This window comes from Mus caroli, unplaced genomic scaffold (assembly GCF_978045245.1).
Source record: "Mus caroli unplaced genomic scaffold, Mus_caroli_1 scaffold_15, whole genome shotgun sequence".
Taxonomy (NCBI): domain Eukaryota; kingdom Metazoa; phylum Chordata; class Mammalia; order Rodentia; family Muridae; genus Mus; species Mus caroli.
In genome coordinates this window covers 47259517-47287393 of record NW_028227270.1, presented here as the reverse complement: position 1 = coordinate 47287393, position 27877 = coordinate 47259517, and the positions used below count along the sequence as shown (strand labels likewise).

The window sequence follows — 27877 nt, the reverse complement described above, 5'->3', positions numbered from 1 at the left end:
TACCATGCAGTTTTTATCACAATTGCTCTGTAGTAGAGCTTTAGGTCCGGCATGGTGATTCCACCAGAGGTTCTTTTATCCTTGAGAAGAGTTTTTGCTATCCTAGGTTTTTTGTTATTCCAGATGAATTTGCAGATTGCACTTTCTAATTCGTTGAAGAATTGATTTGGAATTTTGATGGGGATTGCATTGAATCTGTAGATTGCTTTTGGCAAGATAGCCATTTTTACAGTGTTGATCCTGCCAATCCATGAGCATGGGAGATCTTTCCATCTTCTGAGATCTTCTATAATTTCTTGGCTTCAGACATTTCTGAACACAGCGTTTGTAATCAAAGCCCTTTGTTTATAGTCATTGGGAAGAATGGGAAGCAGGAGTCTTACCTTGTCTCAGAGAAGTGGGATGCCAAGGCTTGGGCTCTTAGACTTCCTCTGGCATAACAGTCTTTACCCAGGGTCCACAAGAACTTAGCCCAACTCCTTTGGGTCTAACAATACAGAACCCTAGGATTGTTTAGGATCTGTTGAGTCTGGGGTCTCAAGTTGGGTGCCAATCACATTCTATGATTCTTGGACTGTCCATACCCATGTCCATAAGGTTCAGGGCAAGAATGTAAGGTTTCAGGGTGGGGCTGGTGATGCCATACATATTTGTCCTCAGCTCCCTCTGGGTAACCAATATTTAGGATCTTCTCATCTACATCATAGTCTCTCCCTGGAGTAGAGACAGCACCCATAAGAGAATGTATTGTAAACCCCAGCAACACCAGACCTTCCAGATATTTTTTGTTGGCCTGTGTACCTCCAAAGACTGAGTAACTATGTGCAGTGCCCCGAGGAATCAAGAAAGTAGCCTTGGCAGCCCTCTTTCAGTACCTTCACTCATTCTGAGTTGGTACCTTCTCTTATATACTAGTCCCAGACACCCAACATGGCCTGGAAATTATACCATGTTTGTGGTCTTGCTAGGCCTTTAATATTACAGGGTGAACCTCACAGCTAACTCTACCTGATATCAGTGGAAACTCTCAGAGGAAAGAAGAGAAACTTGATTCAAGTTGGTATGAAGTGCTGGGATAGGAAAATCATCTGTGGGGCACAGGCAGGCAGTCCCTCCAATCCTCAGAGCATAACCCATCTGTTTATGACAGCTAAAACCTGACCCTTCCTAGAGCTCAGAGTCTAGATGGGGACTATAGGTGGTGACAAACGATGTGACAAAGTCTCTGTTATGCCGATGATTTCTGGTGAAATGCTAGAAGGTTGACAACTGTGAGATGCCAAACTGATCTGACACTTGGTTCTCTCTAGCTTGCAAAGGGCCTAGGCATCATTTGTATGCAGTCCAGGACTGTCATGGTTAAAAACAGTAGCAACCTCCACCCCTTGGGTGGAGGAGCCCACCTAATCCCTGAAACCCCTGCAATTACCTATGGAGAAACTAGCCAGGGAGCCCTGTCAAGGCTATCCAGTTTAGAAGGGTGTGTCCAAAAGCATGCTGCAGGCCCCACTATCATTAGCCCCCACCAGGAAATGCTGATTCTGAGATCAGACTCCCGTGGATTACCATGCCACCCTGGCCTGAGAGGAATCTTGGATGTTTGTTGGTGGGGGGGCTGCAGGATGGGGGATAACACCTCCTTTTTTAAATTCCAGAGATATCATCAATGTGACAGCCTTGTTGAATGAATTTGGTTGTACAAAACATTGCTTAAGCCAAAGGAGGCAGCCCAGTCTGTCAGCATTCCAATCGTGTTAAAAATCAGGCTTAGCATAGGAATTCTGATCACCTTTCTTTTGAGTCCAAATCAGACACAAAATTCATGGCCAAATGGCTGTTCTCTATAGGGCAGAGCTGGGCACCTGTCAAGGTCCTAGCAGAGTTGGTGATGGCTGAAGAGCCTGGGGGGTTTGAGGAGGGTAGTCAAAGGTTTCCTGCAACGTTTTTGCCTGGAGTTCTGGAAACCTTTGCTATATTAGCTCCTCCTCCTAGATGGCTGTGACCCCAAAAGGGTCATGGGGAAATATGAGGAGCATGAGTGTCCTAAAGGTGACTGCAATGGAACAGGCCAGGAACAGTCAGGACAAATGAGAGGGCATCCACCTGAGGGGCAAGGTATGTCCCAACTTAGGCTACTTCCTCTCAATTGCGATGTAGCCTCCATCTGTGGCATTATCATAGAGTGAGAGGTTCTGTCATCCAGTGCCTATACTTTATCACCCCTGTGTGAACATGGAGATTCTATAAGGTAGAGAGACACTGGCTTGGTGTGGCTGCGTTCTATCCAGCTCTTGGCCTTGGCTCTGTCTATGTGTCCCACCTTTGGGTTAGAATCACTCATTGCTAGAGAGGCCTGGTCATTATCATCATTGCTCGTGTCCACCATTAACTGTGGGTGGCTGGGGAAACAGAAGGATCATTATTCCAGGCACCTAGGAAGAGGTCCATCTAGTGCAATGGATCTTACCCTTTCTAATGCCAATACTCTTTAATACCATTCCTCATGTTATGGTGACCCCCACTTATAAAATTATTTTTGTTATTACTTCATAATTCTGCTACATGTGAAAATATGGGTTTTTTTGGTAGTCTTTTGGGGATTGTGACCCACAGATTGAGAACTGCTGATAGCGGCTTCTACAGTGAGGGTCTTCAGAACCCCAACTGGAAACTAGCTGGCTTCCTGATATTCAAGCTTGCAAGAAACCAGTGACCACCCTGATCTCATGGAGGGTCCTTGCTGGGGGTGGTCCTGGCCCCCTAGCTCTCCCCATTCCTCTGGTGGACCTTGTCTCCAGATCTCTTTGACATTGTGTTCCCCTATGGGCCCTGATCTGCCTGACCCTCTTTTCCTTCCCACAGTCTTTCACCTGTCCCACAAGGTCACCAGTATCGTCCCCGAGAGTGCTCTACTCATCGTTCTGGGCCTGGTGTTGGGTGGCATCGTCTGGGCAGCTGACCACATCGCCTCCTTCACACTCACACCCACGCTCTTCTTCTTCTACCTGCTGCCCCCTATTGTGCTGGATGCTGGATACTTCATGCCCAATCGACTATTCTTTGGCAACCTGGGCACCATTCTGCTATATGCTGTCATTGGCACGATATGGAATGCAGCCACCACAGGATTGTCCCTCTATGGTGTCTTCCTCAGTGGCTTGATGGGTAAGTCTATGCATTGTCCTCTGGGTGAATACAAGTCACTTTGTTACCCAAGGTAATGATTCAGATATGGAAGGGTTGGGGCTGAGGATGATGGGCCGTGTCTCTGTGGACTACTTAAGTAAATAGCCTGGTATGTGTAAAAGGTCCAATCTATAATTAGCTTCCTTGAGACATCTGTAAGCTAAAGCTTTTGTGTCATGTTCATAACAGATTCGTGGCCACACAGATCAGCAGGGTGGGTAGGTGTGCATAGGCAGCTGTTCTAACTCATAGTTGCCAGGATGGTGTAACCATCTGGTCAACCCCCACGGGAGAAGGAGATGAAAGTGAAATGCTCCTAGTCGCATGATGAATTACAGAGTTGAGCACCTCAAAGTCTTGAGTGGTTTGGTGCCTGTTTCTGCTCATGTACACTAGCAATTACTTCACTTCACCTTGGTTACCTCCCAGGAACACCTAACCTTTTTGTTTTAGTTAGAGTTTCTATTGCCGTGAAGAGACACCATGACCAAGGCAACTCTTATAAAGAAAAACATTAAATTGGGGCTGGCTTACAGTTTCAGAAGTTAAGTCCATTATTATCATGGTGGAAAGCATGGCAGCCTTCAGGCAGATATGGTACTGAAAGAGCTGAGAGTTCTACATCTTGATCAGATGGCAGCTAGGAGGAGGCTCTCTTCCACACTGGGCAGAGCTTGAACACCAGGAGCACTCAGAGCCCACCTACACAGTGACACACTTCCTCTAACAAGACCACACCTCCTAATAATACTACTCTCAACCGCCAAGCATTCAAATCCATGAATTCATAAGGCCAAACCTATTCAAACCACCACATTCCACACCCTGGCCTCCATAGGCTTGTTCAAACATATGAGTGTTTGGGGGCCATACCTAAACATAGTATAATGCAATATACATTTAGTCCAATTTTGAAAGCTCCCATAGTCGATCACAGTCTCAACAGTATTTAAAAGCCCCAAATTCAAAATCTCTTCTGAGATTCATACAACCTCTTAACTGCAATCCCCTCTAAAATCAAAATAAAAAAGAAGATCACATAGTTCCATCACAGGATATGTCTTACCATTGCAAAATGTCATAGTGAGGAAATGATGGACCAAAACAAGACTGAAAAACAGCTGGGCTAACTCCAAACTCTGTATCTCCATGGCTGATGTCAAAGTGCTTTTCAGACCTCCAAATCCTTTCATCTTTGTTGACTGCAACAAACTTCTTTTTATCGTGGGCTGGTTCTACTCCCTGTTAGCAGCTTTCCTCAGCAAGTATCCCATGGCTCTGGCATCTCTAACATCCTGGAGTCTTCAAGGCAACTTGAATGTTACAGCTTCTTGTTCAATGTCTGGGATCCACATGTGATCTTCTGAGCTCCACTAAAGGGCTTTGGTCACATCTCCAGCTCTGCTTTCTACATCACTCTAGGCTCTGGTTGACTCCACCCCACTGCTTCTGCTATTCGTGGTGATCATCCCATGGTATTGCCATTTTCAACACACTGGGGTCTTCTGCTGTAACTGGGCTTCACCAGTAAATAGTCTCTCAGAAGCTCTCTTCATGGTGCCAAGCCTCAGCTTCTTTGCAGTCCTGGGATGTCAACTGCAACTGAGGCTGCACCTTCAACAATGGCCTTTCACAGTGTCAAGCCTCAGCTGTTCTCCATGACCCCTTCATACCTTCAAAACCAGTACCATCTGGGTGAATCCTATTATTACCAAGTCTAGATGCCAGCATGGTGTCTATCTCTGGAACACAGCTTCTTTGTGTTCTCAGAAAACATTTCCCAGACAATTTTACCTCAGTGATTCTGGTCTCTTCTTAATCACTGCTAATTTCTTAGATTCAGCCAACCAGCATCAAGTGTCCCAGTAACCCCTTCTACACTTGACTCTAAAGCCAGAGTCATGTGACTGAAGAAGCTGAATTCTTCTGCTTGCTGTGGCTGGAACATGGCCCACTTGTTCTATTACATCATCGTCAGCTTTCTGTTTTCGATGACTTCCTTCACTACCTAAGCTTGGCTGTCCTGGAACTTGCTCTGTAGACTAACTTTAGCATGCCTCTGTCTCCTGAGGGCTGGGATTAAAGGGATATACCACCATGCTTGGACCTTTCTTTACCTTTCCATGAGGTCTTTATAATTTGTGAGCTGTACTTCATCCCAGATATAACCAAGCTGACAAACAAGAACAACCATCACAATCCCATGCTGAATCTTTGTCTAGCTGTGAGACAGTAGGTGATACCTAAACAGATGGAAGTAGATGCTCACAGGAGGACTTGGAGTCAGGACATTCCCTTTGGAACACTCATTAAGTGAATGAGGTCTTTGAAATCCTGGAGACCAAGAAGAAACAGGAAACAGTAAAACCAGGAACTATCAATTTACTTGGGAACTTATTATTTTAGGGAGAACCCCTTTAGTCCCTGATTTTCTGCATCACTAGATAAAGACCTCAACGGTGAGGGCTTGCCTGGCTTCTAAAACTATAGGCATCCTGCCCGAGGGTGGGTACTATTGGTCACACTGGTGATGCCATAAGGTGATTGGAACATATCTAAGATAGCTGGACCTAGAGAAATGACTTGAGATATGGGACAGGGGCTTGTGGATCTGATACTGACAGCTATTCAAGGGACACACTGGCCCTCACTTGATGGCCCTGTCAACCATAAGATTCCAGCATGTGATATTCCTGGAGTTGTTTTTAGGATACATGGAGAACCCTGTAACAGACTGACTTATGGTGTAAGTATAGACCTTTAAATACAGTTCACTGGACCTTAGCAAGTATTATTATATGGGGAATTACATGTTTATCAAATTCTAGAACATTTTAATCTCCAAAAACATCTAGGCCCACCTTCCTACTATGTCATAGCCATGAAGAATCATTATACCATAGTGTCTTTTAATAACCAGTATTGCTATACATCAGTGTCTGCAGTTAGGGTCACTCTCCCATGATAGATAGATATGGGATGTTGGCTTGTGCTCCACCTTTGAGACCTAGCTGGTCAAAGCTGACCAGAAAGATTATCCTCATCCAATGAGCTCTCTTTTCTATGTGACTTTGGCTGCTGGTATAACCACATTTGCCTAGGCAGTGATCAGACTCTGTAGACAGTAGTTCAAGGCTGGGACTCATCCTTACTGAGAGGGTCAGCTAAGTTCCACACAAATGTGTGTATACTATCTAGGCTGGAAAGTCAGTCCTGATTCAGTGGACTCTACATCTTCTGGGATCCAGCTTGGTTTTGGAATGTACTTTGGGTCTGTAAAGATTCTAGACCAAGAAGCTGGCTCCACTAAGGCATTTCAAGGCTATCCCAGAAGGTAGTTTACTCTGGAAAGCTTGGCAGGGCTTATATGGTGTGGCAGTTTAGTGGGTGGTCCACTTCTAAATGGAGACTTCAGAGAGCTCTGGTACTGGCTGGAGGCAGCAGAGTTTAGTAATCACTAACATATGGGGCTCAAGTCACTACAAAGACCACCCTGTCCAGTGCCCTCTACTTCCTGGGGCACATTGGCTGCCTGGGATTCTTCCTAATGATCATTGCTTGGCCTCAAGGGATGGCAAGTTCTATCCCAGCTCAGAAAAGAGAAGGAAGCACCACGTGGGGGAACTGTGTAGTCTTACATATTTTGGGGGTGTCTGGCTGTGAGCTCCAGTCTCTGACATCCTCCTTGTCACTGGGTAGCCCTGGGAAGAGTCGTACCCAGCTTTTACTCCTGATGACTCTGATCATCCAGGGACCTGAGAGATGTGGGATTTGGAGAGAGAGAGCCAGGTGGCTAGCCCATGTCCATGGTCTACATCTCTTGCAGGTGAACTGAAAATTGGACTCCTGGATTTCTTGCTGTTTGGTAGCCTCATTGCGGCTGTGGACCCAGTGGCTGTGCTGGCTGTGTTTGAGGAAGTCCATGTCAATGAAGTCCTCTTCATCATTGTTTTTGGGGAGTCACTGCTGAATGATGCAGTGACTGTGGTGAGTGATGGTGGGGTTCCTGGAGTAGCTACAGAACATTTCACTTGCATGGAGGTTTTAGGATACCTTGCCAAGTGGTCATTACCAATATGCTTCAGATAGAAAGAGGGCCACTATCTGTACATGGTCTCCTTTTAAGCTATGTTTCTAATCTAAGATGTCCGACTCCTGCAGGGTATGTCTATCGCCTGTTCCTTTTTATTGGTTCAGCAATCTTAGGGTATGAGTTAGGGGTTGAGGAGACACAGGCTTTGACCTTCTTCTGGCTCCCTAACTCTGCTTCATCAAATTTCTCTATTTTACTATTTTAGGCCCATTCATTACCACCTTTGGCAGTAATGCTGCCCTACTGAAATCTCTATATCCACATCCCCCAGAGCAGAGGTCTATAACTTTGGACCCACACTTGATATTACCCACTATTTCCAAAGAAACAGACAGATGAATAAACAAACAACAAAGTCCTACAGGAATTGCATTAATCCCATGGGCCCACCAAAACAAACTACTTCAGAAGCCCGTGGCTTAAACAGTAAGAGTTTATTGTCTCAATGCTGAAGGCTGGAAGCTGAGAACCAAGCATGGCAGCTGGCCGGGAGGCCCTTTTCCTTAGCCCACAGATGCTATCTTCTGCCTGTGTGCTCACATGGTCATCTCTCTGTGTGTTTATGATCTGCACTCTTCTTATATATACATCATTTCTTATATGTTCTCATGCATACCCTATTGATCACTTTTATCCTTAACTACTCTCTTTGAAGATGTCCTACCAAACAGCTTCATTCTGAGGTCTTGAGGTCAGGAGTCATCATGTAAGTGGAGGGAACACATTCAACTTCTCCCTGATGGCTTCTCAGACCCATGCAGTGGAGTAGGCATAAGGTATCCACAAAGATGAGGTTGCTTTCATCTTGGCAGCGAGAAGCAGGTACAGGAAACATGAGCACTGCTGCTGCTTTAGTGCAGCCCTGAGGAGATTTCAAAACCTGTCCCCAGATGGACTACAGGTCTGTGGGAGGGGATGAGGATTAACTGGTAAGAATGGGGCCCAAGCCCTCAGCTGACACCTGAGGAAGTGTGTTTGATTTCTTCTGCCCTCTGAAATTGCCTGTGGTTCCTAAGAAATCCCCAAGGTCTTATGCTCCCTTGGAGTGTAGTAGAGTCGCAGGGTGCCTTGTATCAGATTCTGTGTGTAGAAGACTCTTTGGGCCCATTTGAGACCTAGTCTAAAATTCAGGAAGTAGCCCTCAGCCTTCTTGAGCTACAGTGGCCCTGAGGATTGATTCCCTTGTGTGTGTAGTGGGGTGAGCTTCCTGTAGACCAAGGGTTCCCTCATGCCCTCATGGTTTATGCCTTTCCCACCTTCTTCCTCATGAAGAACAACCCCCCCCCCCAGGGACCTTGCCAATGACTCAGTTATCACCATGACTGTGTCCCAAACAGTCTGCCCAGCTGCCTCAATGTTTCTTGAACACATCTGCAAGAATATAGAACAAGATTCAGAGATTGTACCTGCTTTCCTGGTTCTAGGACACTCACTTGTCTGCACATCCTATCTGCTATTCTGATGATCCTTTCCTGTTGACAATTGTCAATTTGAACCAACTTTACAAGTGTTTTTAGCTACTTCAGGTGTCAACTCTGGGGCCTGAATCTAGAGAAGAGCGGGTACTGGACAGGGATGGGCCGGTGTGGATGCAGGGCTGACCAGATATGTTTCTGTCTTCTGTACCCTTAGGTCTTGTACAATGTTTTTGAGTCTTTTGTGACACTGGGTGGTGACGCAGTGACTGGCGTGGATTGTGTGAAAGGCATAGGTATGTACTGAGAGTGTTTCTTCCTGACTTGCCTTAGATCTAGTTGTCAAAGAACACAGAGGCACATCTTCTCTCTAGAATGGAATCCCTGGGGCGCCTGCTATCCTGGGATCTCCAGCTTATGTTCTGGTTACTTACAATGCTGGGGTTCCTTTCCCAGAATATCACACATGCTGACAGCCTTGAGAGATCCTGAGAACGGATATGGACAATCAACCCAGGTCTCCCTAGGCAAGGCCAGAAGGACAGTGTATAAGGACACAGGGTTCAGATCATGCTACTGACTGAGCCCCGCACAGATGCCAAGCCAATGCCCTCTACCATGTAGTCTTGTCCCCTGTATACCATGCCTCTGTCCTCAACCTCGTGCACTAAACTTGGAGATCAGACACTCTATCCACAGAGAACAAAGTTGCCTCATTTCCGAAACTTTCAGCATTGCTGTGAGCAGTTGCCAGGAGCTTTCCATGAGGAATGAGTAGCCAACCTGTCAGTTTTACTCATCACCAGCCACAAAGGACCATTCGTTCCTTTCTCTCACAGTGTCCTTCTTCGTGGTGAGCCTAGGGGGCACTCTGGTGGGTGTTATCTTCGCCTTCCTGCTGTCCTTGGTGACTCGCTTCACCAAGCATGTGCGTATCATCGAGCCTGGCTTCGTCTTTGTCATTTCCTACCTGTCCTATCTGACCTCCGAGATGCTGTCTTTGTCAGCCATCCTGGCGTAAGTCCCCCTCAAGAAACAACCCTCTGCTGTTGGCTGGGCTGGGTAGGTGGCTTTCTAGATGGTGATGTGCCAGACATCCCCTGCATTTAAACTCCGGCAGAAGGTGCCACTGTGAGCAGAGGGTATCTTGGGCTTTTTGCCATCATCCTGGTGAAGGGGCTGTGGGGGTGAACCTGGTCCCTGCCTACTGCTCCTTGGTGAAGGGGCTGTCAGGGTGAGCCTAGTCCCTACCTACGGTCTCCTCCTTGGAGCCCAAATTTCAAGCCATTGTGTAGCTGCCACCTCCATAGCTTTCATAGTTGGATAGAAATTCATTGACAGAGGTAAAGAAGTCAATCTAATTTTTTTTTAATTAAGAAGTTAATAAGTCTTCAGAATTATCCTTGGCTAGACAGGTGCCCACTGAGAGGACATGGTAGGTGTGTGCTGTGGCTTATGATTGAATAATGATCTGTCCAGAAACCCTATCACAGCTTCTGCTGGCATGCAGCCTCACACTCAGGCAGGAGCTTCCTGACACCAAAGTTGGCACCAAGCTTTTTCAATGGCTATTATTACCTGGTCACCAATTAGCTACCAATAGACTCTCATGGCAGTGTGTGAAGGCTGTTCCTTTATTGAAACTCCATATCTAGTCTTGGAGCATGGAAGCAACAGGGTACACCCAGCACAGGGTATTAACCCTTGGGAAGAGCAGGGTTCATACAACATAGGACTAGCCATTGTAGATTGTATCTGCTGGAATGTAGAGGCCTGCAATGTCATCAGAGAAACTAGAGATGGCAGGAGCTAGGCCTGGAAACATCTGTCTGTGGGGTCAGCCTGCTTGAATTGAGGCAGAGAAATCTCACACTGCCCTTCCCCCCAGCATCACCTTTTGCGGCATCTGCTGTCAGAAGTACGTGAAGGCCAACATCTCAGAGCAGTCGGCCACCACTGTGCGCTACACTATGAAGATGCTGGCCAGTGGAGCAGAGACCATTATCTTTATGTTCCTGGGTATCTCAGCTGTGAACCCCGACATCTGGACATGGAACACAGCTTTTGTGTTGCTGACACTGGTCTTCATTTCTGTATATCGAGCCATTGGTGAGGGCTAGGAGCACTCTTGGTAGTAGCTAGGCTCCCTCAGTTTAGGTCACAGATTTGGGGGGCCCAGGGTGGCTCTGTAAAAAATCCAACCACTGATCCTTATAAAGATGTTTTTTCAAGGCAAAGCATGGGGATCAAGGAATGGGAGCTGGGAGCTGGGGTGAGAGCAGTATTATTGCCTCATCCTACAGAGTGCCTGACTAGTAGTACCCTTGGGATAGACCCATTGTCCATCCTTCACAGTCAGCAGAAGGACAGAGGGACAAAAGACTTTAGGGAATCCTGAGGGGTGGCCTTGAGAGAAACAACCATGGAGCTGAGTGACCTCTCTGCTACAGGTGTTGTTCTGCAGACCTGGATCCTGAATCGCTACAGAATGGTGCAGCTAGAAACCATTGACCAGGTGGTCATGTCCTATGGTGGCCTGCGTGGGGCAGTGGCCTATGCCTTGGTGGTACTTCTGGATGAGAAGAAAGTCAAGGAGAAAAATCTGTTTGTCAGCACCACTCTCATTGTGGTCTTCTTCACAGTCATCTTTCAGGTGTGGCTCAGCTTGCCCAGGGCCCTGCCTCAGAATGTCCAAACTCTGATCTCACCTCAGAGCAGCTGGCCCTACAGGGCTCAGCCCTGTAGGTCAATTGTTTCCAGATTCCACACTTTAATTGGTTTGTGTAATTTTAGTAATTAGGAGCATTTTGTAGGTTTTCATGTGGCCCCACAGGGGACATAGCACAATTTGTCCTTAAAGTGCTACTTTCTGGCCAGGACTGATGCAAGCAGACCTAGTTACATCTACAATGCTAATTGGTTGGGCCCTTTGCATCTGGCCATCCAAAGTGACCACTGGAAGTTCTGATGTCCATATAGACATCCACAGCACAGGGGCCTTGGGGTATCTTTTTTTGTTTTTTTGTTTTGTTTGTTTGTTTGGTTGGTTGGTTTTTTTGTTTGTTTTGTTTTGTTTTTGGTTTTGGTTTTGGTTTTTTGTTTTTGTTTTTGTTTTGTTGTTTTTGTTTTGTTTTTTTGTTTTTTTCGAGGCAGGGTTTCTCTGTGTAGCCCTGGCTGCCCTGGAACTCACTTCGTAGATCAGGCTGGCCTTGAACTCAGAAATCCACCTGCCTCTGCCTCCCGAGTGCTGGGATTAAAGGTGTGCGCCACCAATGCCCGGCACCTTGGGGTACCTTTTTATAGGCCAGTGCCAATGGATTCATGGGTCCCTGGGCTGTTTACAGTGGAAGATACAGTGGAAGAAGAGATCTAATGTCTGTTTAGTTTGGGCTCAGAGGCCCCTGGGGGGTATGAGGATCCTGTCTGGCATCAGAATTAGTGAGGCTGTCTTTCAGGGCCTGACCATTAAGCCCCTGGTGCAGTGGCTGAAGGTGAAGAGGAGTGAGCATCGTGAGCCAAAGCTCAATGAGAAGCTACATGGACGGGTAGGGAGAAGGTCGAAGTGTACAGCCTGGGAAGACATGGTCTGGGAAGACAAGGTCTGGGGGTAGGCTGTGGGTGAGCAAGGATGGCTAGTTAAGTTTTTTTTTTTTTTCCTCTGAAAGGCTTTCGATCACATCCTCTCAGCCATTGAGGACATCTCAGGACAAATTGGACACAATTACCTCAGAGATAAGTAAGTAGCCTAAGTCATAACATCCCCCTTCTACCTGTGACCCCTCAAATATAGAACAATGGGGCCCATAGGTGCAGAGAGGGACAATAAGAACACTGGAGGCCACACCAGTGTGATACCACAATTCAAGAATCACAAAATACAATTTCTGGAGGACCTCTCCATTTAAAAGAGCCAGAGACAAATTGTCTGGGTTCCACACTGCCCCTGAAATTATACTGGGGAGAAGGATGGACAGCAGCATATGGACACTTTTTCATGGTTCATGAGCCCCCATTCCCAGGCTTAAACATATCCTACACTTCCAGGTGCAAGCAGGCAGAAAACAAAGTTAATGCTAACAAAGAGGATAGAGCATCCAACAAACCAGGGACTGGAATCTTATTCCTGATGATTGCCCCAGCATATAGAGAGACACCCTTTTACTGACCAATTAATGCTAAACTTAAATAATGTAGAAATTAAAAACCAGGAAAACAAATCACTCCTCTATTTCATTAATGGGAAAGATGTGTTAGTCAGTATTTAAAATTATCTTGTTCATGAAACAGAAATCACTCATTTGTATTTTACTGTAACATAAAGTGGTACTTAAAGACTATATGACAGAAACACGTATCTCACCCTTGTTAGTACCTGTTTTGAGATAATTCCCTGGAGTCCACCTGAGGCTGCAGAGTTCACTTGAGCAACACATCCTGGGCAAGAATGTCTTGGGAGTTGGAACAATGCCTACTGCTGTCTTAATCTTGTCCCTGTCCTCACAGCACTTGGAGGGTCAGATGGGCACTTGGAAACCTGTCCATTTTGTTACCTAAAAAAAAAAAAAATGGCACTGCCAGCCACTGCCAAAAATAGAAGAATGCAAAGGATGAGACCTGAGGTGGCATGATGACCTTTCACTTTAAAACTCACTTTTAGGTTGTTACAATAAATAAAATCCAGGAGGGGAAAAAAAAAGGATGGTTCTATGTTGACTAGCTCTGGCAGGCATTTGCCTGTTCTGACCTTGTTCTAATCTACGTGGGGCAGACAGACCCAGACTCTGAGTGCTGATGTGATCTTTTGTCCCCCAGGTGGTCCAATTTTGACCGGAAGTTCCTCAGCAAAGTCCTCATGAGAAGATCTGCTCAAAAATCTCGAGATCGGATCCTGAATGTTTTCCATGAGCTGAATTTGAAGGATGCTATCAGCTATGTGGCTGAGGTACTATAATATCCTCTTTATCCCTCTGCTGAAGTTGAGGGCTAAAGTAAAACATCAGATGCGGTCTAGGGCATAGGCAGAGGGCAGGGATGTGTGACCCTTGTGTGCTATGCTTGAGTGGCTCATTGCAAATGTTCTTGTGAATTGTGGAGTTGTACTCTAAAAATAGGGCATGTCAGAGTTCCCTGTCACTCAAGAACAAGAGGCATAGGTACAGTGACTATCTAGATACTGTGGTTTTGGTAGAAACCAAATCTTCCTGATCATGGAGACCAGGCTCTAGAGGAGCATGAATACCTGTATTTTCCCTAAAAGGAATGAAAGACGTTGGGAAATGGGTAATGGGCCCAGGTCCTCTACCTATTCACACATATACACTGTACTCAGAAACAAGTTGGTAGATATTTTCTAATGGCTGATGACCTTAAGGAGCAGCCTCACATGTACATACATACACAAAGGCATGGCTGATGCATGCACACCCAAATGTATAGTAATGCTTACATTTACAAATATGAACACACACATACCCAGGTACCTGTAAACTAATACATACATACCTACATACATACATAGTCATAAACACATGTATGCATAGAAACAACATAGGCATATATGTTGTACATATTCATATTAAATCCTTCAATGACACACATGTGACTGTCTTGTGGCCAGTTCATCCATGACCCACCCACTCCTGTCTGGGCTCCATGACATCCTTTATTAATAGACATAAGTCCCAATTAAGCACCACATGACCCCATGACCATTGCCACTCAGAGACTCTGATGGGGACAAAAACTACCTCCCCAACCTTCAAGCTGGGGTAGTATACCCTAGATATTTTTGTGTCCTTTAAGAGATTCTGTTTTTATCTACTGTTTTTTGTTTTTTGTTTGTTTGTTTGTTTTTCCTGCTCAACTTTTAGCTCTACTCCTCTCAAGTGAGGCTTTGATGACCTTTGCTTGGACCCAACCCCAGCTCTTACTCTGTATCTTGGCCCTCGTTGAGCTGCAAAGTGTCTAGGGACATTGCACGGGGCCCCAGGAAGGCTGATCTTCCTTGAGCTTCATCTCTGCCTGCCTGAGCCCACAGTCCCTTTAGCTTGGTCACAGGATCTTTTGACATGGCAGGTGCCACCTAAGGGACATCCTTGAGTGCTAATGAGTCTATGTTCTCCTTGTAGGGAGAGCGCCGTGGGTCCCTGGCCTTCATTCGCTCCCCAAGTACGGACAATATGGTCAATGTGGACTTCAACACACCCCGCCCATCTACTGTGGAGGCGTCTGTCTCATATTTCTTGTATGTGACCAGTTCATAAACTCCCCTGGTAAAGTGTACCCCTAAAAAGCATCTCTCTTATGACCATTAAGCCTACTAGTTCCTCCTACAGGGCCTAAGGCAACTGAGTAAGGAAAGTATAAGTTGACCAGGATAGGAGAAGGGTACAGAAAGATGCCTGCATTCCCATCTGTGAAAGCACACCTTTATTCCGCAGTCAGCAGGACTCTGTGAAGCACTGAGATTAGAGAGAAGGAAGAAGGTAGGAAGGGTTAGCAGCAGATGCCTGACCTGTTTCAGAAGTTCATATCCTTTAGCCCTGAGCAGCTAATTGTCAGTTTTTATGATGGTGGCTATTCTAGCACTTATGAAAGGCTGTTGACCTCAGGAGTCATAGTTGGGCTGTAGAGGGAGACTGGTGGCACTGGGGTTCAACTTTACACAGAAGTCTAGAAGGTATTCTGGGAAACCATCCAAGCAGTCCTGAGGCAGGAAGGGACTATGAAGTACCTAGGCAGGGCAGATGACTTCTGTGTAGCTGCTCCCCTGGGCTCAGTGTTGGTTCATGCAGGAGGGAAAATGTCAGTGCTGTATGCCTGGACATGCAGTCCTTGGAACAGAGGCGGAGGAGCATCCGTGACACCGAGGACATGGTCACCCACCACACACTGCAACAGTACCTGTACAAGCCTCGGCAGGAGGTGGGTACCATGAGATGAGACACCCAGAGCCCTCCTATCCCACAGGGTAAGCCTTTGTCATCCCCTCATGTGATGTGGCTGGTGGAACCCCGTCACACACCTACAGCAGTGTCTGCCTTCTTCTCAGACAAGGGGTCTACAGGGATGAGCTGGAGATTCTATGACCTACCTGGGCCATATAGGCCCAACTGACTGCCAGTTGTTCCCACAGTACAAGCATCTCTATAGTCGGCATGAGCTAACACCCAATGAGGATGAAAAGCAGGACAAGGAAATCTTTCACAGGACCATGAGGAAGCGCCTGGAGTCCTTTAAGTCAGCTAAGCTAGGCATCAACCAGAATAAGAAGGCGGCCAAGCTGTACAAGAGGGAGCGCGCACAGAAGCGGGTGAGGGAAGGTGGGGTCAGCAGTTGTAGGGTGGGCTACCAGGAAGGGGCAGGGGACTCTCTGTGGTCCTGCTGGCCAGGCAAGCTGCCAGGTGAACAGCCTTTCACCAGAGCAGAGACCAAATTCCTCAAAGTTTGGGGCCTGGGTGTGGGTACATCTGTAAGAGCTCATACTTGTCCACAGAGGAATAGCAGCATTCCTAATGGGAAGCTACCTATGGAGAACCTGGCACACAACTACACCATCAAGGAGAAAGGTAAGAACTGTTCCTCTGTATGTGCTTGATTCAGGAGGGACTCCTGGGCCTGTGGCTGTACCCGGGGATTCTGATCTTGGACCTCTATGCATCCCTTGGTGGGTGGGAGTGGGATACCACTAGGCCAGACACTCTTAGTGCTCTTCTCCCATATTCCTGCAGCAGCACTCCCACTATGGGATGGAAAGACATCTCAGTGTTTAAGAATGGTTACTGCTCTTCCAGAGGACTCAAGTTCAGTTCCTAGCACTCACATAAGGAAACTTAAGCCACCTGTGACTCCAGTTCCAGGGACTCTAATGCCCTCTTCTGGCCCTCATGGGTACTAAACACACTCCCGAGCATGCATGTGCATGAGCACACACACACATACATATACACACATACCTTTAAAAGATAAGTGGTCTTTCTCCATCCATCCCTTTCATTGTAGGTCATGGGGTCCCAGCCATTCCTATCCAATAGACCTTCCCAAAGATCAAATATAGCTGGGGTCACAAAAGAAAGCACTGTAGGAGTAGTTCAGGCCTTTGCACAACTGGCTCCAGACCCTTGAACCCTAGGCTACCCAAGTGCTGTGAAAAACCACCCATGGAGCGGGGGCCGGGGTGGGGGGTTGTGATAGGAGGGGAGAGTGTCCTAGCAGCCATCAAGAACTTGAGTCATTCTTACACAAAGTATTCCTTTTCCTCTGCTACCTAGACTTGGAACTTTCAGAGCATGAGGAGACCACCAACTATGAAGAGATCAGTGGAGGGATTGAGTTTCTGGCCAGTGTCACCCAGGATGTAGCCTCTGACGCTGGGGCAGGTAAGATGGGAGAGACCAGTGGGGGAGACATCCCTGCTGCCCTAAGCAAGCTTGGTCATTGAAGGAGGAGCTAGGCTTGAGGAGGCTTAGTATCAATCTTCTACCTAGATGTCTTCCCAGGGCAGATGGCAAGTATATCTGGAAGAACAGGCCAGATCTGAGAGAAGGGAGGTGTTGTTGAAACTGTCTAGGATTTTTGGGTCTCAAATGTGGAGGGAAGGTGTGCGATGAGGGTTAGATTTATAAGTTTGACTGTCAAGGTTACCCTGAAGGTGGTAGCCCCAAGAGGAATTGACATAGTCACCCAGTACAGAGCCAATCTACCCAGCCTCCTACTTCCCCTGAGAGCACTACTTCTTTGAGGTTGACCAGCTGCCCTTTCTCTTAGGAATTGATAATCCCGTGTTCTCCCCTGACGAGGATCTGGACCCAAGCATCCTATCCAGGGTACCACCCTGGCTGTCTCCTGGGGAGACCGTGGTGCCCTCCCAGAGGGCCCGTGTTCAGATTCCAAACTCTCCCAGCAACTTCCGCCGCCTGACACCATTCCGCCTCAGCAACAAATCCGTGGATTCCTTCCTGCAGGCTGATGGCCACGAGGATCAGCTCCAACCGGCTGCCCCCGAGTCCACACACATGTAACTGCTTTCCTCCTCTAACGCATTCTTTCTTCCCAGCTGTTGCCATCAGGCCTCTCTGCAGTACCTGTACTTTTTCAGACTTTGCAGCAGCTGTCTTCACTCTGTAAACCCTGTCTTGGTCATCTGTCCAGCTGTGTATTTCTTAGAACCTGCTTGTCCACAGAGCTCTTCCACCTGCTCTTTGCTTCTGTCTCTCGGCTTGCCCCCACTTCCACCCTTTTCGACAGGGTTTCCCTGAGCAGCTCTGGCTGTTCTGGAACTTAGCTATGTAAACCAGGCTGTCTTTGCCTCCTGAGTGCTGGGATTAAAGGCCTGGCTCTTTGAAAGAGCCTTGTGTGCCTTGAGGCTTGTGATAGGTTTTTAGGGTAGAGCAGTAGTACCCAGGGATGGGTGTGGCACTGCTACCCCTTGTGGAGGGGGCTGCTATCAATGGCAGGGTTTGAAAGTGTCAGAATATGGGGAGTGATCCAGATCTGCTCAGTGCATAGCTGCCTAGGAAGGTTCAGAGATACTGGCTGGAACTCCTCCTAACTCTGCAGTAGTGCACAGCAGAAAATGCCCCCATTTGGTGTGGAAGATTAGGGGTCTTTCTTTGCACTTGAGCCTGAGGTACCCTTTCCATGGTCAGGCATCTAATTTTGGGCAAGCCATGGAGGAACAGCAAACTCAGGGGGAAGGGAATCTTGGACTGAGTACAGACTTCTGGAGGTCAGTGTTGATCTGGACTGAGAGCCACTCACCCTCCGTTTTCCCACAGGTGACACGGGCTCTGGCACATCGCTTACTGGACGCTTGTCTCGCCAGTCATCTGCTGCTTCCCAGCAGCCTTTGCTCCCCGCAGGGCTCGCCCACCCACGAGCCCCAAGCCCCGCCCCATCTGAGCGCACCTCGACTGTCACTTTTGCCTCTGGTGATGCCGGGACAGAGCCAGAGCACCGGGCCCCACCCAGTGCACACGCTCGGTCGGCAGCTGCGCGCCGGGTACACAGTAGGCGCTCATTCCAAAGGCCTCGCCCGCGCCGACGCCCAGCTCTGCTAAAACTCGCTTCTCTTCCGGGCTCTATAGAACTGCCGCTGCATGCTCTGGAGCAAGAAGAGACGCCACTGTAATTGCTGCCTGGCCGGGGGCCCAGCTCCGAGGGTCTCCTTCAGTGGCCCCTCCCCAACCAGCTAGTGTTCTTAGGGTCCAATGCACCCTGGGAGTCTTAATGCATAGCCTAGCCCTAGGAAGAATCCATCTGGTGTCCCCAGGATACCACACTGCCTCCTGCCATCTTCTTGCCCTGGTTCAGATCCTAGGGCTCTGTGGTGCTGCCTCCCCACCCCTACCCTGAGGCTAGAACCCTTGTTAGGGTTTGCCACCCTTACTCTGAGGAGGAGGAAGATCCCTGAGAGACTCGTGGTGGACTTAAATCACTGCTGGTACAAAAGAAGGTCTCAAAAATTAAGATTTGTAGAAGTGGCACTGCCCAGATCAACCTCATTCTAAAATAGGCAGCAGGTTCTGTGCATCCCCAGAAATATACACCCTATCTGACCCCCTTCCAAGTTAGTTCTCCAGACTGCCCTATTACCTTGTGATTAACTGCAGAAATATTTGGCTCTTCTAGCTCAGACTTTCCCTGCCTGGCCCCTCCCGGCCTGGCCCTTGCCATCACAAACAAGGTGTCTGGCCTGAGCTATGCCTAAGTTGGGAACACTGCAGATGGTCAGGCAGACTGAGCTAGGGCACTAGTAGTGGTTCACTAGAACCCTTCCTTGGTCAAAATTATAGCCAGCTCTCTGGTATCTATCAAAGGCAGGGAAGACCTGGGACATAGAGGGGCTCTACATCACTCAAGAGTAGGGGAATGTAGGAACCCACTCTCTGGACATTTTGTCCTGCCCCCAGATCTTCAGGGACTCTGCCTTAGAACATTGGCCCTCTGTAGGGGTAAGAGGGTGGGCCATCATCCCTTATCACTTTTCCTCAGAAGTCCAGTATTGAAGAGTCACCTGAGTTTTGCTTCCAACTCACTGGAAACTTTGCCTGTACCACGGGGTATCACTTAAGGGAGATCGAGATGAGTCTAAAGGTGGACTTAAGGACTTCCTGGAGACTTCTGAAACAAAGCACTCAGGTTTCTGCTCAGGAAACTAAATACCATGTCTCAGGAACAAGGTTGACAGTCACCTTCAGAGGAGTCCCAGGAAGGTCCATCAATTTATATTAATGTTGCAGTTGATTCATGGATAGGAAGAGAGCTGAGAGAAGTGAATGAAAACAAAGCAAGTTCGCTCAACATACTGCATTGTGCTTCAGAGTGTCGTTCACCAACGGAACCTGTCAGTATGCTGTTGACTGGCTAGCTCAGACTCGGCCATCAGAGAGATGCTCAGCATCTGACTTCCACAGCCCTGAAGCATTTGTCCATTTCTGAAGTCCAGCCACTGTACAATGCTGGGATCCGGAACTTCACCAGATTATTTGGAGCTGCCATTTAGAGTACCTCCTAGGCAGGGTGTACCTGGCTACTGTACCAGGGGTGTTCTGCGAGGCATCTCTCAGCCCCTGCTCTGCAGACAAGTTTCTCATACCTTCCTGTGCCAGGACACTGCCTTAACACCTCACCTGATCTGCTGGACATGGGGTCCAATTCCCACTGCAGAATTAGAAGCCAAGTGTGATGAGACAGGCTTCAGCAACTGTCACCTTGCACCAGTACCCAGAGATACCAAAGCTAGCAGCCGGGCGATCAATCTGTGGAACTCTTTGACACTCTGTCCATATTTTAGCTGTGCATGGGCCATGTCCTTTGAGCGTGTGAACCACACCACTGGGCATAGCCATATGGAATCAGAGTCTTGACAAGATAGCCTCATTCACAAAACCCCACTTCCTGTGCTTAAATGATACAGTGGCCACATTTCATAGTTGAGGACCCTCTTGTTCTTGTCATTGTTGTACAATAGAATGTAAAATCCTATGAATGTATTTCCTTAGGAAAACTGTTGTAAAAGGTTTTTTTTATTAGAAGAGAATTTCTATTTATTTAATACTGAACTCAGACCTACTTTGTGGTACTACAAAGTATACAAATTTAGGAAATTTGTATTTCCACTTCTGTATTTTCTTGAAAATAATTTTATTACAGTGTTCAATATACTATGTATTACTAATCTTTTTATGAAAGGAAATTTAAAGGACTTCATCAAAACTAGAAATATATTTTGAATGGTTAAAATTGTGTATTAATGTGAACATAATTATAGTTGAACTTTAATTCTGATCACAGAATCTCGTGCCTTAAAATGGCCCTCCTATGTGTTGGGCAGCATTTGTACAAGGAGTCCATCAGCAAAACTGCAGCGACTGCTTGTTTATGTCTATTAAAAACACTTTGAGGCATTTTGGGTGCATACTTTGTTTATGAAGGAAAACTCCTACCCAGGAAAACTTAAGGAGCAGTTTATTGTGCATTAAAATTAAGATAAAACAGAGTGTTTCTGAGGCCACCCTATCAGGAATGGGAAGCTGTTGGACACATCTATGGAAAGCCCCAGTTTAGCATCTCTCAGCTACAAAACAGATCAGATACTTCCTGTGGCTGAGCGGGCAGTGGGCGGTTCAAACAGCTCCCACCATGGCTGAGGAGGTGGCTGAGGTGCTACAGACCTCAGAGTGCATTCTTCTTCTCAGTCAGAAGGAAGGGCACCAAGGAGGGTCTCCGTAGGTCAGGGGAAGGACAGTCCAAGGCAGAGGTGTGTGGCAGAGGCTGTTAAACATGAGCTCTAGAGGTCCTGCAACACACTTTTTATTTTAATTTTAGATCACTTAAAATTGCATATCAAAGCAGAATCCCCAGACACTGGCTGTTTACAAGAGGAATCTCAACTGCTAAGTTTATGTCATCTTAAAGCAGATATAATGGGTAAACTAGCAAAGAACACTGTGGGAGTCACAAAGTCTGCTTCATGCCAGGAGTCAGGAAAGGAGTCCTCCCAGGCCTCTTTTTGGTTTTGAGGGCTGCTGGCATCTCCAGTGCAAGTACTCACACTATTTCCATGTGACTGAATACCTTAAGTTACATCACACCTGCAATGATTCTACTTTCAACCCAAGTCTGATTCAGGCTTCTAAGGTTAAGACCTCAATCTTTCTTTTTAGAAGTCACAATTCATTCCACTGCAGTAAGAAAGGAAGTGACCCAATGTGGCTCTGCTTGTTCAGCTCTCCCTGAACTCTGCATTAAAGGACTTTGTTGAGGTGGCCTGGTTCTGACATCCTGAACTCAAGTGTCTAGGATGTCCGTCCTTTCCTTCTTTAGAGGGAGCTCATTCATCAACCTGAACTGCGCATCAACAGATACGAGGAAAGGGGAATGAAACAGCATCAATCTCATAGCTGCTTCTCCATCTCACTGGTGATCCAGCATGACCTAGAACATCTACTTATCCTGGACCCAACTGAATAAAGCCAATATGGTGGTGTGAATAAGAATGGCCTCCACAGGCTCATATACTTCAATGCTTAGTCACCACAGAGTGGAACTATTTGAAAGGATTAGGAGGTGGCCATATTGGAGAAGTGTGTCAGGAGGTAGGGATGAGCTCTGCAGTTTCAAACACCCATGTCAAGCTCAGAGTCAGTCTGTCTGTCATCTGTCTGCCTGTGCCTTCAGAACAGCTCTCAGCTATTGCTCCAGTACCCAACTGTATGATGCTCTGCTCCTCTCCATTATGACAATGGACTAAACCTTTGAAACTGTAAGCAAGTCCCCAGTTAAATGCTTTCGTTTATAAGAGTTGCCGTGGCTGTGGTGTCTCATCACAGCCAAAGAATCTACAACAGTCAAGGGACCTGGCTAACCTGCAAGACACCCTTTCATGTCTAACAGCTCATTTCATGGAATCAATAACCTGCTCACTATTCTCTCTCAAAACACTTCCCTGTCTGGCAAATGGCAGCCACACAGCCCTGTTCAGGAAGCATACAATGTAAGCTCTGATATATGCAGGCACAATCCACTCATTGGAATAGTCTATCTAATCCTGTACATAGGTGTCTTCTAAAAAGGTTCTTGGCCATACTTTCCCTGTATCTTACTGAACACTGTCTACCCATTAGTACATAGCCTGGTACTATCGCTTGACTTCTAACAATTCCTATCCTGTCTCCATGATTCTACTACCCACTGTTCACAAATATGATTTCCCCTGTCCTCTGTTGACCTCTAAGGCCTGAGAGCCAAATGGGATTAACCATGTGGGTATTCCCGTGGTCATTTTAATGTCTACCCTACACACCCAGCAGCAGCCTACACTGAGAAACCTCAGTGGAGACACAAGCATCTTTTGTCACAAAGGTCATTGCTATTTGTCAATACTTTTCAGTGTACATTTCACTGCCCAGCTGTCACTCACACTGAGTGGATTGTCGAGCAGGGCCTGGATCAAAACAATACCAGCCAGTCCCTGTAGGAAATTCATGTTTCTTCTGAGTTCCAGAGGAATTTTTACTTAGTTCCACTTAGAAAAGGGGTTATTTGTGATATTTTTTACACTTTGTAAGAATGAAATAAAATCAGAATGTTAACACTGTCATCAAGAGTAGAAAGAAAATATTCCATTAGTCTACACATTCAAGAATGGCCATGTGGTACAAGGTCACGTGGACATCCTCTATAGGGGCCTCCAACTTTGTTAAATTTAAGGTAGTCCCTGGAGCTCTGGAACAAGAGGACAACCATCCATGAGCTGAGATCTGATGACCTCCTGAAGCCTCTGGACGTGGCTGTGTCACAGCCAGTCAGAAGAACCTACAACTAGGAATGAAGAGCTTCCTGGCTTTCTTTTCCTTTAATTAAGTGGCAGAGGTTCCAAGTGCTAATGAAGCAGAGCAAGACTTCAACAGGGAAGAAAAGGGGATGCCCATCACACATCTTTTTTTCTCATAGTAGAGAACAGTGTGATGCCACAGAAGACAGGAACGTGTAACTGACATCACACCAAGCACCTAGAGACGGACTTTTGGTTTAATATGGTGACAACAGGACAGCCACACAGTAAAGATACATAGGGCAGCAGGGAGGACAGGGCTACTTAAGGAGCTTTGCCACGTTCAGACTGGGCACAACAATCTCCTTGAAGATGGGTACATAGTTGGGGCTTGCTTGCATGGGGCCCTGCTCCAGTGTCTCCATGATGGTCTGTTTCATGTCCCGGCTGGCATCTCCACGCAGTGCCAGCAGTGCACCAATGTGGTCATCTCTGTGGGAGAGAAGGCAGCGTGAACCTCCATCTTCTCAGCTCCCTCAGTCCCCACCGGTGATGCTCAGAGCCACAAAGAACAGCTCTTCTTTTACAGAAGAGAGGCACCCAACATTTCATCTTACCTTCTCCCTGAAAAAGAACTTCGTCGTCTTTTTTTTTTTTGGTTTTTCGAGACAGTGTTTCTCTCTGTAGCCCTGGCTGTCCTGGAACTCACTCTGTAGCCCAGGCTGGCCTCGAACTCAGAAATCTGCCTGCCTCTGCCTCCCGAGTGCTGGGATTAAAGGCATGCACCACCACAGCCCAGTGTAAAAGAACTTCTACAATTCTGTTCTAACTACTGGTGTCAAGAATGCTTACCAGAGAAGGGTGACTCTGGAGGGTTTATGACTCTTGCTCTTCTAACAGTGGCAATGAGACAACTTAGCCATGCTCATCCTTAGAGGATGTGGCAGGTTCTTAGAATGGAGGTCACAAAGGCAGGGCCTGGGGTCTGGAGCCAGCACAGCAGGTAGAGGGACATGGACTAGATATCCCTTTCCTCAGTCTGATACTGAGTGCACATATATGTGAGGACGTCCTAGCCAAATACAAGTCTGCTTCCTTCCTTAGATCATGGGGTTTAGATAGTTCCAGGGGTCACAATCTTCCTCACTTCACCAATCAAAGATGTAACACTCAATCCTTCCCAACACCATACACCTTGAACAGTTAAGAGCTGCCTTCTGTCCACTATTCATTCAGGCAAACACCTTGTAGAGTTAGGGCTGCCTTCTGTCTACTATTTATTCAGGCAAGCAAGTTGGCTACAAGGCAAATGTACAAACCTCAGCCAGACTCTGCTAACATCAAGCAGGGCTGGTGGAAGACTGCGCCGATGACTCCTTGCTGCACCCTTACCACCAGAGCCCTGACCACCTTTCTTTTCACAACTAGTTGGCCTGCATGGTCTGACTTCTGATGCTCACAGATCACCTTCCTAGGAATGGCATGTTGTGCTTCTTGCTGATGGAAAGATACTCAGCCTTTACCTGATGTCTGGATATTTGCTGACCAGAGTTGAGACTTCTAGGTAGAGCAGAGAAGGGTCCGTGAGCTTAATGACCTCTGCCACTGCAACAATTGTATCACAGTGTCCATCTGCATCCTCACCAAATCCCTGGAAAACAGCAGCAGGGTAAGGAACAGCCCTCAACTCTATTTCTTGCAGTCATGCCAATTTGATGTTGACATCTCCAAAGCTGCTTTCAGGCTGGGCACCTTGCTCTTCTATGTAAACACCCCAAGATTCACTCATTCTGAGTACAGGTCAGGGGCCAAGCTCAGGTGATTTGGTTGGTCTGCAGCCAGAGAAAAGGCCTGGTGTGAGGAGTATCGAGTTATGGACACTTGAGTCAAGGAGATTAATGGGTGGCAACCAGAATCATCGAGAACAGAGGGACAGGAAGAAATACATTACTTCATGAAATTATACATGGGCTGCCATTACAAAAATCTTGAGAGTTGCCTTAACCAAGTGTCAGCCTCTGTGGAAATGCACTTATCAGCTGGGAAGCTGGGCAGGCTCTTGACCTAGACCTTCTTCTTGATAGACAGAACTAACTGGCCACTGGTTCCTGATGTTCCTGGATCCCATCCTCTGGCCTAAACAGTCCAGGCATAGGAACAAAAAGCGAGCTACTAGATAACTCAGTAACCTGATACGCACCCCTCCTGAGTTTAGCCCCTTTCAATACTCACAGATGCCAGCTTCCGGAACAGGAAGCGGAGCTGTTCAGCCTCTCTGACCATCTTCTCGGCACCCTCCTTGCGCTCTTCAGCACTCCGAAAGGAAATACGCTTCTGCATGACAGCCCGCAGGTATTCCACCACCACACGTCTGTGTGCCTCAGCTGTCATCCTCTGTGGAAAAACATGTAGTCAGTAGCAGATTCCACACAGATGTTCTCACCTAAGATGACCTACAAACAGGCTGGTGTACGTCCTTATTTCCAACAACTTAGTTGGATTTTTTTTTTTTTCCTGTTGAGACATGGTCTAGCTATATAGCTCAAGCTAGCCTCAAACTCACAATAATCCTCCTGTCTCAGCCTCTAGAATACTACACCTGGCTATATATTTTGTAGGATTTTAAAGTAAGTACAGTAAATTACACATGTGTGAATTTCACCATAAAGTTTTGGACTCTCCTGTGTTCACATGGTGACAGGAGTTATGATAGGCCAGCTGGCAGCACAGCACATACACAGAGGCAAGGAGGGACCCACACATAACCCGTGTATTCTTGATGCTTATATTCCATCTAAAATTCAGACAGATTTAAGACTCTTGGAGAGCTTGCTTCCAGCATCATCTTTCTAGGGCACCAAATTATCTACAAATGAGCTTCAGAGACCCAGTGAACAAACACCAAGCCAGCAGTGGATTGATGTGTGCCCTAGTCTCAGGGCCAACTCCCTTAGAAGGTCCAACTTTGCCTGATCCTGAGGCTCTCAACCTAATACAAAGTGGGGCTGCAGTAGAGGAACTGCCTGAGCTAAACAAGCTTTGGTCTCTTGACTGACAGGATGGGTTAGCAGGAGGAGCTTAGCTTAGATGGAGTCCAACAGCAGTACCTCATCCACAAGCAGAGTAGCGGAAAACCAAAACCCACCACCACCACCACCACCACCCTGCACCCTCAGCTAACAAAAAACCCAAAAATCACAGGCCAAATATCTTGGGAATCCTCAGGAAAGACTCAAATGAAGAAATATACCTCTGGAGCATTACAAAGCAAAGGGAAAGTCTAGAACTAACATGGTAAAAATAACAGGGAAGCTGGCTTGTTGAAGAGATTAGATTCCCTCTATGGCGGTGAGGGAGCCTTACTGAGGAGATACTTAAGTCAGATCCTTTAATTGTACACCCACTGATGTGATGGCTGTTGGTTGTAGCCTCTGCTTTGGAGTCAGCTCCCTATGTGACGGGTGGTCAATTGTCCCTAGTCCAAATGGAATCTCAAGAATGACCACAGGAGTTGCAGGCACACTATCACACTGGACTCCCACAAGACTCCATGGAAGACAAAGAAGCACACATCACTAACTAAATTAAGCTGTAAGCAGGCTGAGACTGGCGCTAAGATATGCCTGAGAGTGTATATAGTTTCTTTCTTCCTTAGACCCATCATCTACATATGAAATAAAAATCAGAGATCAAAATGTACCAGGAGATAAACTATTAAGACAGCCGGCAAGGACAAGCTCTAACATGGTTAGAAACAAACAGGCCCAAACTCTGTATCTGGCAGTCAGACCCTGCTAAAAAACCAACACAGAAATGCTTGAAGGAAACAAAGTAAAAAGATAAAAACCTGTTAATTTTGAAAAAATAAGCAACTACAATATTTAAAAACAACACATAACTGCTGGAATGTAAACATACAAGTTCAAGACTACTTTAAAAAAATGTTAATGATTCTCTGCAAGTTTCACATCATGCACCCCAGTTCCACTCATCTCCCTACTCCCTGTATCTGCCCCGTGCCCTTGTAATGCCCCACAAAATAAAATAAAAAGCAAACAAAAAATAAGCAAAACAAGCATAGAAAATATCTTGTCATGGAAGCTATAGTATGCCAGTGTATCCCACAGTATATCCCTTTGTCCACACATCTTCACTTGCAATGGTTTGATATTCTGGCTTCTGTCACACCATCAATACAGAATTCTTACTGCAACTCCTCCCAGTTATTCTGCTGTTGCCTTGTGTCATGGAGATCCTGCAGCTTTGGAACAGCAAGAATGGCCCTTTCACAAGCTCCAGCAGTTCAGAAATGAGGTAGATTTTGGGGTGGTCTAACTCAAAGTCCAGGATCTAGGACTGGATGGTAGCTGAGTTGGTCAGGGGCTTAGCTCTCCCACACCCACATCA

At 46.8% G+C, this 27877-nt stretch overlaps 2 protein-coding genes across 6 annotated transcripts in view; one reads left to right on the top strand and one right to left on the bottom strand.

Annotated features, from left to right (window-relative positions):
* Slc9a3 (solute carrier family 9 member A3) overlaps window positions 1-21118 on the top strand; it is a 50951-nt gene extending 29833 nt beyond the window's left edge. The window contains exons 2-17 of one of the 3 annotated variants that reach the window (XM_029468258.2): window positions 2863-3165; window positions 7013-7173; window positions 8912-8990; window positions 9534-9711; window positions 10583-10803; window positions 11145-11347; window positions 12150-12239; window positions 12360-12430; window positions 13507-13636; window positions 14823-14938; window positions 15489-15618; window positions 15830-16006; window positions 16190-16262; window positions 16965-17072; window positions 17461-17710; window positions 18471-18583. In XM_029468258.2, coding sequence (XP_029324118.1) covers window positions 2863-3165; window positions 7013-7173; window positions 8912-8990; window positions 9534-9711; window positions 10583-10803; window positions 11145-11347; window positions 12150-12239; window positions 12360-12430; window positions 13507-13636; window positions 14823-14938; window positions 15489-15618; window positions 15830-16006; window positions 16190-16262; window positions 16965-17072; window positions 17461-17710; window positions 18471-18474 — 2294 coding nt within the window. In that variant the 3' untranslated portion in view covers window positions 18475-18583. Of the gene's footprint in view, window positions 1-2862; window positions 3166-7012; window positions 7174-8911; window positions 8991-9533; window positions 9712-10582; window positions 10804-11144; window positions 11348-12149; window positions 12240-12359; window positions 12431-13506; window positions 13637-14822; window positions 14939-15488; window positions 15619-15829; window positions 16007-16189; window positions 16263-16964; window positions 17073-17460; window positions 17715-18470 lie in introns of those variants that run through there. The other 2 variants (XM_029468257.2, XM_021180824.3) reach the window with 2 other exon arrangements.
* A 2591-nt stretch (window positions 21119-23709) lies between these two features.
* The window catches only part of Exoc3 (exocyst complex component 3), a 35974-nt gene continuing 31806 nt past the window's right edge, over window positions 23710-27877 (bottom strand). For all 3 annotated transcript variants that reach the window (XM_021180434.3, XM_029468259.2, XM_029468260.2), the window contains 3 exons: window positions 25703-25864; window positions 24994-25121; window positions 23710-23962 (listed from right to left, as the gene is read on the bottom strand). In XM_021180434.3, coding sequence (XP_021036093.1) covers window positions 23791-23962; window positions 24994-25121; window positions 25703-25864 — 462 coding nt within the window. In that variant the 3' untranslated portion in view covers window positions 23710-23790. The remainder of the gene's footprint in view (window positions 23963-24993; window positions 25122-25702; window positions 25865-27877) is intronic.